Source organism: Pyrus communis, chromosome 7 (genome assembly GCF_963583255.1).
Source record: "Pyrus communis chromosome 7, drPyrComm1.1, whole genome shotgun sequence".
NCBI classification, from domain to species: Eukaryota; Viridiplantae; Streptophyta; class Magnoliopsida; order Rosales; family Rosaceae; genus Pyrus; species Pyrus communis.
In genome coordinates, this window is record NC_084809.1 from 12,001,811 (window position 1) to 12,014,162 (window position 12,352).

Consider the following 12,352-nt stretch of genomic DNA (forward strand, 5'->3'; position numbering starts at 1 on the left):
TTACGTCAATATTTTATATTGATTTTTTATAAAGATAATAAGACAAAAAATAATAATAATATAAAATATTAATATAATTTAATCGTAACAGTATAAATAAAAAAGAATAAAAATGTTCGGAAACTGAGAGGACAGAGAAGCCTGGTCCTTTGCTGCTGCTGCTGCTGCATCGATCGCTGTTTCCCAAGTCATGTGACTCATCTGGAATTAATACATTTTAACGAACACAATCATTTAGTTTGCAGATGACACTTGATGATATGCACAGGCAAAAATCAAGCAGGATATGCTTAGACTTCAACTTGTAAACCGAAGAGTTCACTGGAATGTTGATGCAATGGATTATAAGGCCCAAATGTTTCTGCACATAATATTGGAAAACCGTGTCTTGCAGCTTGATTATAATATCTAGACTCTGGAGTAATGCATACGACCAATACACTTATATATAGTCTCTAATACACATAAATTTCATCTATAATTATAGCGTACATTTTTATTAGGCTAAAAGGTTCTTTTCTGTTTGGGCTTATTAGGCTTAAAAATTTATTATAAAATGTTGTCACGTTGAACTCTACATTCCTTTCATCTTTTCATAACTAATCAAATTTGATTAGAAATTAATTAATTGTTATTTTCCCATTAAACTAAGTTGTTAAATGGTACCACATCATGGATGGAGGACCACTGCCCCGTCATGGAGATATATCAACTTTCTTTATCTCACACATTATATATTACATGATGAGTGATGAGATGAATGTATTCTTTGTGTAAGTAAGAACTTATTCTCATAAATTTGCATATTGACATTTTTAGTGTGGTAGATGAAAAGAGGTGACCCACAAATGCACATTTCTAGATGTGTGGCATTGAATTTTCCAAAATGAAGAAGATCCAGTTTGACAAAAAAAAAAAAAAAAAAAAGCCGAAGATCCAGCATGCCATGAAATTCCAAACAATAAGTGCACAACAAAAAATCAGATGCAAATCAAGGGATCATATAGATGAATCCCAGCAAATATATCGGCTACATTGTCATTGGTCCACATATAATACTCCTATATATTTCTTTCACCTAATCTTTGAATTAAGAACTACTTGAAACCTAATTCCTATTTTGTTAATATATATTCTTGTCAAATTGGTTTGATCACAAGCACGTTTATTGAGCAATAAAATATTATTATATAATACGATTAGGTAATAACCAAATAGAGAGGGCTTTTTACACACCTAAAAGCAAGTTCAACCAATCCAGACATACTTTCTATTTAAGGACCCTTTTTGTGCAATAAAAAGAAAAAGAAAATTAACATTTAGGCAATTGTTCAAATAAATAAAAAAAGAGTCAGAATTGTTGTGGTCAAAGCCTATGTTCAGTTTACAATATCGAATGCAAATTATAACATAAAAGGTAATTAACTTGTAATTAAGCAAACTAATAATTAAATTAGTATTATTTACGTGAGGGTCATGTGCAATCTGGTCTACTACAAACCCTAGAAAACAAAGACCGGTACTCGAGGCCTTCACCCTGAGAAATAAGCGCTCCAACCAATCGTATTACTTCTTCATGCAACTCACTCTAAGATTTTTATGGTTTTTTGGGGCTCCGAATCACAGAACGTACTGTATCAAAGACAAAAGTGCTACTTATAAACCTTAATATTGTATTCATCTCCTGTGTCTATCTGTCCCCCTGCTATTCTCTTTTGGATCAGGATTCTTACATGAGATTAGGAGACTGAGCCTCCTGAGCAAATCATACAGGTCGTTAATTCAATGACTACAAACAAAGAGCTTCTATAAAAGTTGTAATAATTGTAACCGCTGAATTTTGGATCAAATAGGCCATATGATTTGCTTAAAAGACTCAACCTCCTAAACACAGAAGAGGATCAAGATCCGTTTTGTCACGTAATAGCAAAACTTTTATTAAAAGACTGCATGCCCTTTTATTTTCTTTTTAATTTTATTTACTACAACTTGCACATGCAAAAAGAAATTATGCAGCATGCCAAATAATCACGTATATCCACAACAAGCCAATCCTTCCTACATGGGATCTGATTAACTTTCCTCACAGCCGTCTGATCTATTTGTATCTTGAGAAATGCTCTCTCAAAAGTAAAATTTTTTATAAAATTTTTGTCACTTTATGTTTACATAATTGACGTTAATATTAATTGAAAAAGAGTTTATAAAGTCTCATTAGCATTTATCTTGTGTACTTACCCTTTTCACCTCAAATTCTACCTTTTTTTTTTTTTTTCGCTACCTTTTTGCGCACTAAGTAAATTAATCATATCAAACACTTTTTTATTTGGCAGCCTTTGGAGTATTAGTATGTGCAATGTAGCATCAACCTTTATAGCTCTCTTGTTGCTCAATCATCAAATTCCATGATCAAAATATCACGTCTCTTTTTTTTCAACCTGAGAGAGAGAGAGAGAGAGAGAGAGAGAGAGAGAGATTATAAGACAGATAGAGAGAGAGAGAGAGAGACTCATAAGTGGTAGTTGGGTTCTTCTCTTCCATCAAGAAGGTTAGATGATAGAAACCCAAAATAGCATCCTCTCTCCCAAAGCCTCACACAATCTCTTTCTATCTCTCTGAGTGGCTCAATGGCTCCCGTGACAAAAGACTCCATTAATAGGCGAAAAGTGAAGGGAGGTGAAGCCATGAAAAACACAAAAAGGGAAGTCAACAAGGGAGCATGGACAGCAGAAGAAGATCAGAAACTGGCTGAGGTTATTGAAATACATGGTGCAAAAAGGTGGAAGACAATTGCATCTAAAGCAGGTGTGTGTGTGTGTGTGTGTGTGTGTATATATATATATCCTATATACTTAACATGAAATTAACCAGGTACTCGACCACATTACACTTATTGAATAATGATCAAGAGCTTAAAAGTGTCTTAATTTTGATTGATGCAGGCCTCAATAGGTGTGGTAAAAGTTGCAGGCTAAGATGGTTGAACTATCTCAGACCAAACATCAAGAGAGGCAACATATCTGAGCAAGAAGAGGACTTGATCGTTAGGCTTCACAAACTTCTTGGAAATAGGTATCCATTGATTTCATACGATAATTAGCATCAAAATTTTAAAGTACATAAATAGTGTCTGAGGGATTAGGGGGTATTCAATTGGGGTCTAGGATCCCTCTAATCGCTCAGAGCAGGAGGTAGACTGCTGTGACGGTTCGATGACTTGGCCCTGATATATAAATTTTGCCCGCCTTATCCTATAGCCCTTGCCTATGTAAGATTTACTTACAAAATTGTCATTCTCTTGTGGGTTTTTAATTTCTTATTAGGTGGTCTTTGATTGCCGGGCGATTGCCGGGTCGAACAGATAATGAAATAAAAAACTACTGGAATTCTCATTTGAGCAAGAGAATGAACCAGAAGGAAAAGCAAAATGGAGCCAATTTAACAAGACAAATGATCTCCATAGATCATCAGAAGGATCGTGTACAAATGAAAGAAGATTCGTCATCGGAAGAGGGTGCTACTAGTACTAGTACTACAAGTGCTGCATCTAAAGGAGGTGATCAAAACTCCAACATTAATATTGATGTGGATGATTTCTTTGATTTCTCCAATGAGGGGCCTTTGAATTTGGAGTGGGTGAGCAAGTTCCTTGGACAAGATGATGGCAGATGGTTTAACTGACCAATAGTGCAGTTTCATGCTAATTACTCAGGGTTGTATGTCAAAATTTCACCGTCTGGCAGCTATTTTTCCCTTTTCTTTTTTACACGGTTAAATATATATTTGATGACTCTCTAATGGAGTTCATGACGGTGCGCTGAAACTATTGTACATCAATATAAACTTGGATGAGTTTAGTTCTGCCCTTTCTTCTACACACACACACACACACATATATATACTTGGCAAATATATACAATATTTCCGGTAATTAAATAATCGTCGACAATATGAATTAGTTTATCAATTCTGTATTTGGTTCAATTTTATTTTATATTTATTTGTATAAAGACGATCACACAATGAGAGCTTGTATAAAGAAAAACGAATGAAAAAAAAAAAAAGGATGGTTTACATTGTGTAGTGGTGGGAGCACTCATCCAAATGTAGAATTACTCTCTTATCATGTGGACGTAAAAATTTCCAAATTTCATCCGCATACCAACATGAGGTAGAAGAAAGGAGAATGGTCTTCGCAAACTCATTTCCTTTTTCTAAATTTTCGTCCCCCGACAAAGACCGAGGACAAACATACAGGATTCTCTCTCTCTCTCGTTCTCTTTCTCTCTCTCTCTCTGTCCATACATAATATATACACGCAGATGTAAAATATTTGTAAAGTGGAAAACAGTGAACCTGCAGGCAAAATAATGAAGTTGAAAGATAGCAATCTAAGGCATTTGAAAGATGATGAACAGAAGCCTAATCACTGCATGGCTTGTCATGTAGTTCCCAGTTGGTCAGAGAGATTCTTTTTTAATAGTGGAAGATTTAAAATAGTTTTAATGAAAAATCACGGTACTGTTTACTTTAATGAAAAATCATATTTTTATATTAAAAAAATAATTATGGTACTATTTACTTTACCTTTTATTTTGTTTTTACTGTTAAAATTCAATATTTTCAAATTATTTTCATTAGTTTTCTTAAAATTTAAAGCAAAGATGGCGAAGAGTAACGAAAAAGGAGAAATTGAGTTTGTTCATATTATATTGTGGACAATTGTTAGTGCATAAATCTGTGATATACGATAAGACAAAAGGTTGCATCTCTGCATGCTTTTTAAAATTTACCATTTGCTTGCCAGACATTCCTGGGACAAATTAGAGACTACAAAATTTTATTATATTAGTCTATATAGTAGTGTTAAAGACACCAAAACAAACTTGAATATCCAAATAACAATATCTCATTTGTATTATGGAGAAGTGTTAGTCATCAGTTGAGCGTCATTCAATAGCTGAAATGCTCCACATGCCCACGACATACGATAACATTCTCATTGTTTATATTTGAATTTAAATCCTCTAGATATTTTGGTCAACAAGCCCCTAGTTTCAAGTTTCATTACAATACAGGTTTGTGGTATTTTCCTTTGGTCAGTGATTAGTGATTACCTTATAGATGTTCATATCATATCCTCTATTCGTTGATGTTGAAAGTCATTGACAATGGGATGACTTATGTATGAGTATATATAATTTGGACACCATGCAATCAAAGTTTATTCATGAACTCGAGCTTCAACTATGGTGAGAACAACTTGTATGACACAGGTTTACTGTTACAATGACGTTTCGTGCCAATACCATAAGGACATGTAGAAAAAAACTAGCACATATCATGTATTATTAGTACAGAACGTCACGTGATGGTAAACCCATGCCATACAAGTCCTTCTCCCCGGAAACGCTAAAAGAGATGTGGTCCTTCCAGCCTGAATAATTGTTCACGTTGCATCCATATATAGGTCCACAAATTGTTGGGCAGACAAGCAGTACACCCACACATTTGCTTATTATACCTTTCACAGATATAATATCAGTTCCTATAAAGTCGATTTGTCTGTTCTGTCACACATAAATTCATATTAATTATTTGTAAGTATGAATATAAATAGTGATAACTTCTCCACAAGTGCATTAGAAATTTCAATCTATATATCTAAAAACTTAGAAAATTATCTTATGTTCTAGTGTATGGTATGCACCAAATGAATGAAGGATTAGATGTGTAGCCAATGATGCAATAAGCAAAGATCCAACAGCCAAAAATTTTAGTATGTTGTATACACTAGTGAATACTAGAAAAAAAAAACCCAAACTCTCCTTCATCGAACACATAATATCAAACACAAGAATAAACGCTTTTAATCACTTAATCTCATGTCATCTTTTGCCAAAGGGAAGGCCGAACCTTCCGGTCAATTTCTTAGAACTTGTATTGCACTGAGTTTTTAGCCACTGCTCAATTTAGTTTGAAATTCAGAGACCAAGTAATTCGTCTATCCCAAACCAAAGGAAAAATACAAAATTTCCATCAACTCTTAGGAACATTGCCATTAAGCCCCTGCTATGCAGAAATCTCTCTAAATATCTTTCTCCCACTTGTATGATGTATCCATTAACTGGTTGGATGTCGATCTCAAAATGTCCAAATTATCACTAATAGTAAAAAGAGGTAGCAACATTATTTTTAAACCGAAAAGTCAAATTGATGTGGCGTGGCATGGATTGACAACCCTCACTTTTACTATCAAAATTGATAGTAGCTGCAAATCTTTTTTTAATTTATTATTGAATACATTAAATTATTATATATATTTTAAAAATATTTATTATAATATATTAATGTATAAAATAATAGTTTAATTTGACATATAAAGATATCAAAGTGTCACATAAATTGTCAAATTTAAAGTTTATATAAAATTTGATATTTTTTTTGAAAATGCTCTACATCCCTTCTATCGTCGTAACATTTTCCTTTTACTTAATTTTTTTAGGCTTTTTTGACAACTGGAAAGCATTAGATGATCTATAAAAGACTCAATTTTTTTGGAGCATCCTTAAAGGATTTAACAAATTTTTTCACTAAAAATCCTTTGCATACACATTTGGCACCTTTATGCTATTTTAAAAATTATTAACTCAACTCACTTTTCAACCAACTCTTTAAATTTCATCTCACTTTAAAATATTCATACCTTAACTTTATCTTATCTTATGAGACCCCAAATTTTATTTTCATTCTATTTATTAAACAATACTTTTGAATAAAATACATTGTGAATCCCAATTTGCTAACTTGAAGAAGTAGTAACTTATCTTTTTAGAGATGCTTTTAAACTACCAAGTGAATATTGTAATTAAAAACCATTTAACTTACTCAAATTAGCTTTTTATCTCCAACAACATTATCTGTTAGCAAACTTTGATTATATTTTTTTTTCTTTCCAAACGATAGAAACTTTAATTAAATTTGAATCGAAACGTTTACATCAGAAGTTAGAGTGTTGAACAACCACTCTGGTTCAAACTCATTCCCATTAGGCTAAATAGCCAAAATAATCATTGAAATATGCATAAAACATCACTTTGGTCCCTGAGATTGAAAGTCAATAAAAATGGTCCCTGAGATTGTTGATCATCCATCATTTTTGTCCCTTCGTTAAAAACTCTTTGGGTAAGTTTCAAAGCTTCGTAACTCAATCGTTTCTTAACCAAATTCGACCTATAATATATCAAAATGAATATAGGAAAGTGTAGAACAAGATTATACCTATTTGAAGCCCAATGGTTGCCGGAGATGGCAGAAAAATAGCCTCAAACTTGACTGGTCCATGAAAAAATTGGAAAACTCGCCAGAAACTAGGTAAACTTTAAACGTTCATAACTTCTTCAATACTAAACAAAATCGAGTGATTCAAAAACGAAAATCATACTTCTCGATTAGAAGAAGAGAAAGGTACCTTTCTTGATGGCTAATTAATCGTAGTTTGGCCGGAAAATGGCTCGAAAGTAGCTAACCATTTTCAAGTTAGCCACTTTCGAGCCGTTTTCCGGCCAAACCACAAGGAGTTAGCCATCAAGAAAGGTACCTTTCTCTTTGTCTTGTCGAGAAGTATGATTTTTGTTTTTAAATCACTCAATTTTGTTTAGTATTGAAGAAGTTAAGAACGTTTAAAGTTTACCCAGTTTCCGGCGAGTTTTCCAGTTTTTCCACGAACCAGTCAACTTTGAGGCTATTTTCTGGCCATTTCTAGCAACCATTGGGCTTCCAAATAGGTATAATCTTGTTCAATACCTTCCTATCTTCATTTTGATATATTATGGGTCGAATTTGATTAAGAAAAAATTGAGTTACGAAACTCTGAAAATTGCCCTAAGAGCTTTTAACGAAAGGACCAAAATGATGGATGATGAACAATCTCAGGGACCATTTCTATTGATTTTCAATCTCATGGACCATTTTGGCTATTTGGCCTTCCAATTATGAAGGCAATTCAAACCCAATCCACTTATTTTCTAAAACAGCCTTCTCTCTTATTTTTCTCCGGATCGACTCTTGAATTGAAGATGAAATTTATGAGTTTGACTCTTTAAAATAGAGTTTTGGTTGTTTTACAGCATCACTCGAGGATGCTCTTAGATCGACAAAATCACTTTCGAATATGGAATAAAGGTAAATTTGATGAACACTAACATTAAGAATCCAGTTTTGACATTACATCTTGGATTTTGATGGAGAAGTAACAAAAGTTACATCCCTACCAATAGAAAATCATAGCATATATACAAAAAGAAAATGTTTTGAACTATGGTCTTTTCTACTGTATCTCCACCTGCTCAGAAGTTTCAGTTGACGAAAACTCACGTTCCCTCTGCTTGTGCAGAATGAAATCTTTTGTGTTCACCTGAACAAGCAGTGCTCGTATAAGTCAGTGATCAAAGAACACTCAAAAGATCATTATCTTTTGGGAGAGGAAGAGAAGTGATTGTTCAGGCTAATTTGGTATTCTATTCTGAGGACATATCTAATAATACCAAGATAAAGAAAATACTTACTAAGAAAAAAAATACAGAAAAGTAATTCCAAACTGATGCATAAACTGCTTACTTACTTACATTAAGAATAGTTATATGTGTGCCAGCCCGAACCTGAGTGTCAGCCCCATGCCATGGAGCAAGCATAGTTAACCACCAGTTTACCATCAAAACCGAAATTCTGCAATGTTGATAAAGACAAGTTAGTAGAATCCTGCATTTATCCTAAACAGGTTGAGCATAACACATCACTAGAATCTCAACCACACTTAACAAATGATGCAATTTATCACTTCCCTCCACCAAAGATTTTGGAGCTGATAAACTGAACTACACAACTTTAAAAATCAAGTTATAATAATATTTCTTGAGTTATACAAACTTACATTATACAGATCAATCACCAATTCATCTGGGTTCGGCGAGAATGCACTGTTTACATATACAAACTGCAAAACCAGGAAGATGAGAATAGGACACCAAAACTTATTGACTACTACTACAATTATCTAAAGATACAATGATGAGATCATTTATCATTTACCAAGGTCTCCTTGTGAAGTTGCCTTCGTAGAAACTCAATCACTTTAGCAAACTTGTCAGTTCCAAGAATCTATCCATTGAGGAGAACTGAGTTTTATATCCCATTACAAAAATAACAAAACAGAAAAGAAAAAAAAAAAAATTTCAAGTACTAGTGGCACAAGATTTCTAGAAGAGGTAAAAAGCAGCTGTTTGAATTTAGATGTCCCGACATAATATCTATTGTTTCTTTTAATCCATTGCAGAAACGACTCAAGACAGATGAAAATGCATCAACTCCCATCATTAAGCATCATTCAAGATATATTCCATTATACTACAAACTTTCATTCAATACGGTATGCAAAATTCATCCTTTCCTGTCATTGTACCGATATGGCTAAAACTTACTCTTTTATCACATTCACATGCCTGAGGCTATTAAGTATGGCTAGAGATCTATGAATTAACCAGAATTCTAGCATGTCTCAATATATAGAAAGAACTACCAGATTGGTAATCAAGCAAGAGCAACAAACATAAAACCAGCGACCAAAAAAGTAAAATTAAAAGAAGCAGGGCTCAAACGTAGTGCTTGAAATCTAAAATTTCGTAGAAAGTAAAGGGTTAATTTCACTTTCAACATCCCATATGGAGATCATACCAAATCAGATTTCTATATCGAAGCTCATATAAATCAGCAGTGCAAATACATATGCCTTAAACAAATTTAAAGAATTTCAGCAATGTTATTGAAACAAAAAATCTTCATCATAAACCATGATAAAATAAAGTGGAATACAATTTCAAGATTCATGAACACTACTGTAAGTCTGTGACCACAAAAGGCATACCTTGAATTTGGTTTGCTTGAGTATAGGAGCATCACCAGTAGCTCTCAGATGAACAACCACTGCACAAAATTATAAACCCAGAAAATAAAAACACCATCGATCAAAGAACAGAAAACCCAAAATCTAAACTGATCAAAACAATATAAAAGGATTTAAAACCCCAATTAATCATTGAGAATTAATGGGTTTTCGTAAGAAATCCAAAAGTCTCACCTTTTTTAACAGCACCCGGAGACTCCGTGGTAGCCATTGCAGACGATCTCCGATCGAACGTCTCAAATATATGGTAATTGAGTTTAATTCAATTGAACTTTGTCAAAAGAATCGGAATTTCAATTCGAATCGGAATTTCAATTTGATTCTGTTGGGGACCGGAATTTGGGAAATGGGTTTCAAAGAGTCTTTCCTAGAACCGATACAGTTAAGTCCTATTGGATTTGGAGCTTCGTCGACTCGGCCCGATCTGTTTAAGTTTGGTTCATTGGCTTGGACTCATTAATTAATTAATTAATTATAATATTCTGACAATAAATAAATAATTACTGTATTTTAATATCGGTACGTTAGTAGCAATGTTTGAAATTTCTTCGATATGATTGATATTTTCGTAGAAATGTCTGAAAATTCAGAAAAAGATATGAAGAGGAGGGTGAAATCTAAATTCTTAAATTTTTGCAAAAACTCTTAAATTTTTGCTAAATTCCACAAATTTCGTCGATATTTCTAACATGTCAATTAAATATCAGGAAAACTCTTATATTTCGTCTAAACGAATGTTTGACATTTTTAAAATTTTCATTTTAAATATCAATCATTTACGACAAAAGCAACTGTTTGGAAACTTTTAGGTCGATGTGGATTTGAGTTTTGAGAACGTCCTCTTATCTCCCTTGGTTCGGTTTCGTACCAAGTCCCAAAATATCTCAAAGGAGTTAGCTTGTCTTAGGAAATATCCCGGTTAGATAAATGCCTCGAAGATAGCATGATTAAGTAATTAATGGCTTGCTCAAGTGAGGCATGATGTGGAAGTTAGAAGTTCATCAATTTAGCATGTTGAGAGAGAGAGAGAGAGAGAGAGAGAGAGAAAGTTGGCATAGTTGCACGGCATTCTTGGCTGGATGATTTGGACTTTCCTAGAGGGATAACAAGGCTTATGATGGTTGGAATTTTTAGTGGAAGGTTGTGGGGGAAATACTAAGGTTGCATGGATGATGATTCTTGAGGCTTAAAGGATGTTTATGGTCTAATGGGGTTCTCTGGATATGTTTCTTAGGTGTTATTTCTTGGTTCTGTCCCTATTCTCCCTTTCGTTGCTTAATGGCTCAGCCCCTCCTTTTGTACGTGAATGGTTATTCTTTAGGCTTCAAGGGGATCTCCTTTGTGGCTTGGTTTTCCCCTTCCTTTATCCCTAGCTTTCATACTATTTCTCTTTTGTTGTAAGTTATCTGTATTGTTAAAACCTGCATTTTGCTTCTTACCGAAGCACGGCTTTCTCGGGCCAGCCTTTCGCAGGTGCTACTTTAGGCAACGCACCTCATAGTTTTCACTCATTGATTGTCTATGCAAGCAAGGAGGGGAAAGCATTAAATGCCTGACTTGCTGACCTTAGAGTGCATTTAATGTTGGAATCTAGTTTAATCCTAACTAAGAGGTTGGCTTGCTAGGGAAAGAGGCAAACTAGGCTAGTTATCTCTCAAACTTACCCACATGGAATACAAAGGTTATGTGCTTGGACTTTTTGGCTCCCAAACAACCCAAAGTCTTCCACAATCTTGACTCCACATAGGGTCAATGAACTTCCGTAACCATCCCCACCACAATTCACTTGACAAGCCCCGGGCATGTGACTTGGGCTTATCATAGCATGAATAGTGATTAGAGTGATAAATAGGCATGGCGTAATCCGGTCTAATTACAGTAGCATAGCATGTTCGTAAATATATTTCTTCCGTAATCCCGCTCATTTGTATATATTTGGGCTTGAATAGAGACTTGCATGACAATTGGGCTTCAAGGCTTGGTTGAGCTTGCGTGTGACATTTTTAGGCTGCAACATTAGCCCCTTTGATTATTTGGTTGTGATAGACCTTGAGCGGGCTAAATAATCAAACTTAGGCCCAAAAGATTTTTGAACGTGTACAATTCCTTTTTATTTTATTTTTTTTATGTAATATATTTGAACGAACAATTTTTTTTTAGTTGTATATATTTAGTTTCAATTTTACAATATAATTTTTTAATCTTCGTATTTAATATTTTTTTATATGCAATTATTTTTTTAATTGATCAATGAAGCACAAAAAATATATATATATATATATATATATGTATATATATATTTTTTTTTAATATCATACTAACCTGCCCGACGGAATTGCCGTTGCTTAAAATCTTTTTAACCGATAGAAAGTTCGTCGGATTATCTCGTTA

General features: G+C 33.8%; 2 protein-coding genes across 3 annotated transcripts; one reads left to right on the top strand and one right to left on the bottom strand.

The window, feature by feature from the left end:
* Window positions 1-2,470: 2,470 nt before the first annotated feature.
* Window positions 2,471-3,861, top strand: LOC137740812 (transcription factor MYB114-like). The gene is made up of 3 exons (XM_068480617.1): window positions 2,471-2,805; window positions 2,943-3,072; window positions 3,324-3,861. The coding sequence occupies exons 1-3, from the start codon at window positions 2,628-2,630 to the stop codon at window positions 3,679-3,681; spliced, it is 666 nt and encodes a 221-aa protein (XP_068336718.1). The 5' UTR covers window positions 2,471-2,627; the 3' UTR covers window positions 3,682-3,861.
* A 4,313-nt stretch (window positions 3,862-8,174) lies between these two features.
* On the bottom strand, window positions 8,175-10,316 carry LOC137740252 (ubiquitin-like protein ATG12). 2 transcript variants are annotated; one of them, XM_068480099.1, is made up of 6 exons: window positions 10,136-10,316; window positions 9,923-9,981; window positions 9,091-9,159; window positions 8,933-8,995; window positions 8,628-8,727; window positions 8,175-8,416 (listed from the first exon to the last, which is right to left on the bottom strand). In XM_068480099.1, the coding sequence occupies exons 1-5, from the start codon at window positions 10,170-10,172 to the stop codon at window positions 8,668-8,670; spliced, it is 288 nt and encodes a 95-aa protein (XP_068336200.1). In that variant the 5' UTR covers window positions 10,173-10,316; the 3' UTR covers window positions 8,175-8,416; window positions 8,628-8,667. The 2 variants fall into 2 exon arrangements, with proteins under 2 accessions (XP_068336200.1, XP_068336201.1); XM_068480100.1 differs by having other exon boundaries at window positions 8,624-8,727.
* Between the last annotated feature and the right edge of the window lie 2,036 nt (window positions 10,317-12,352).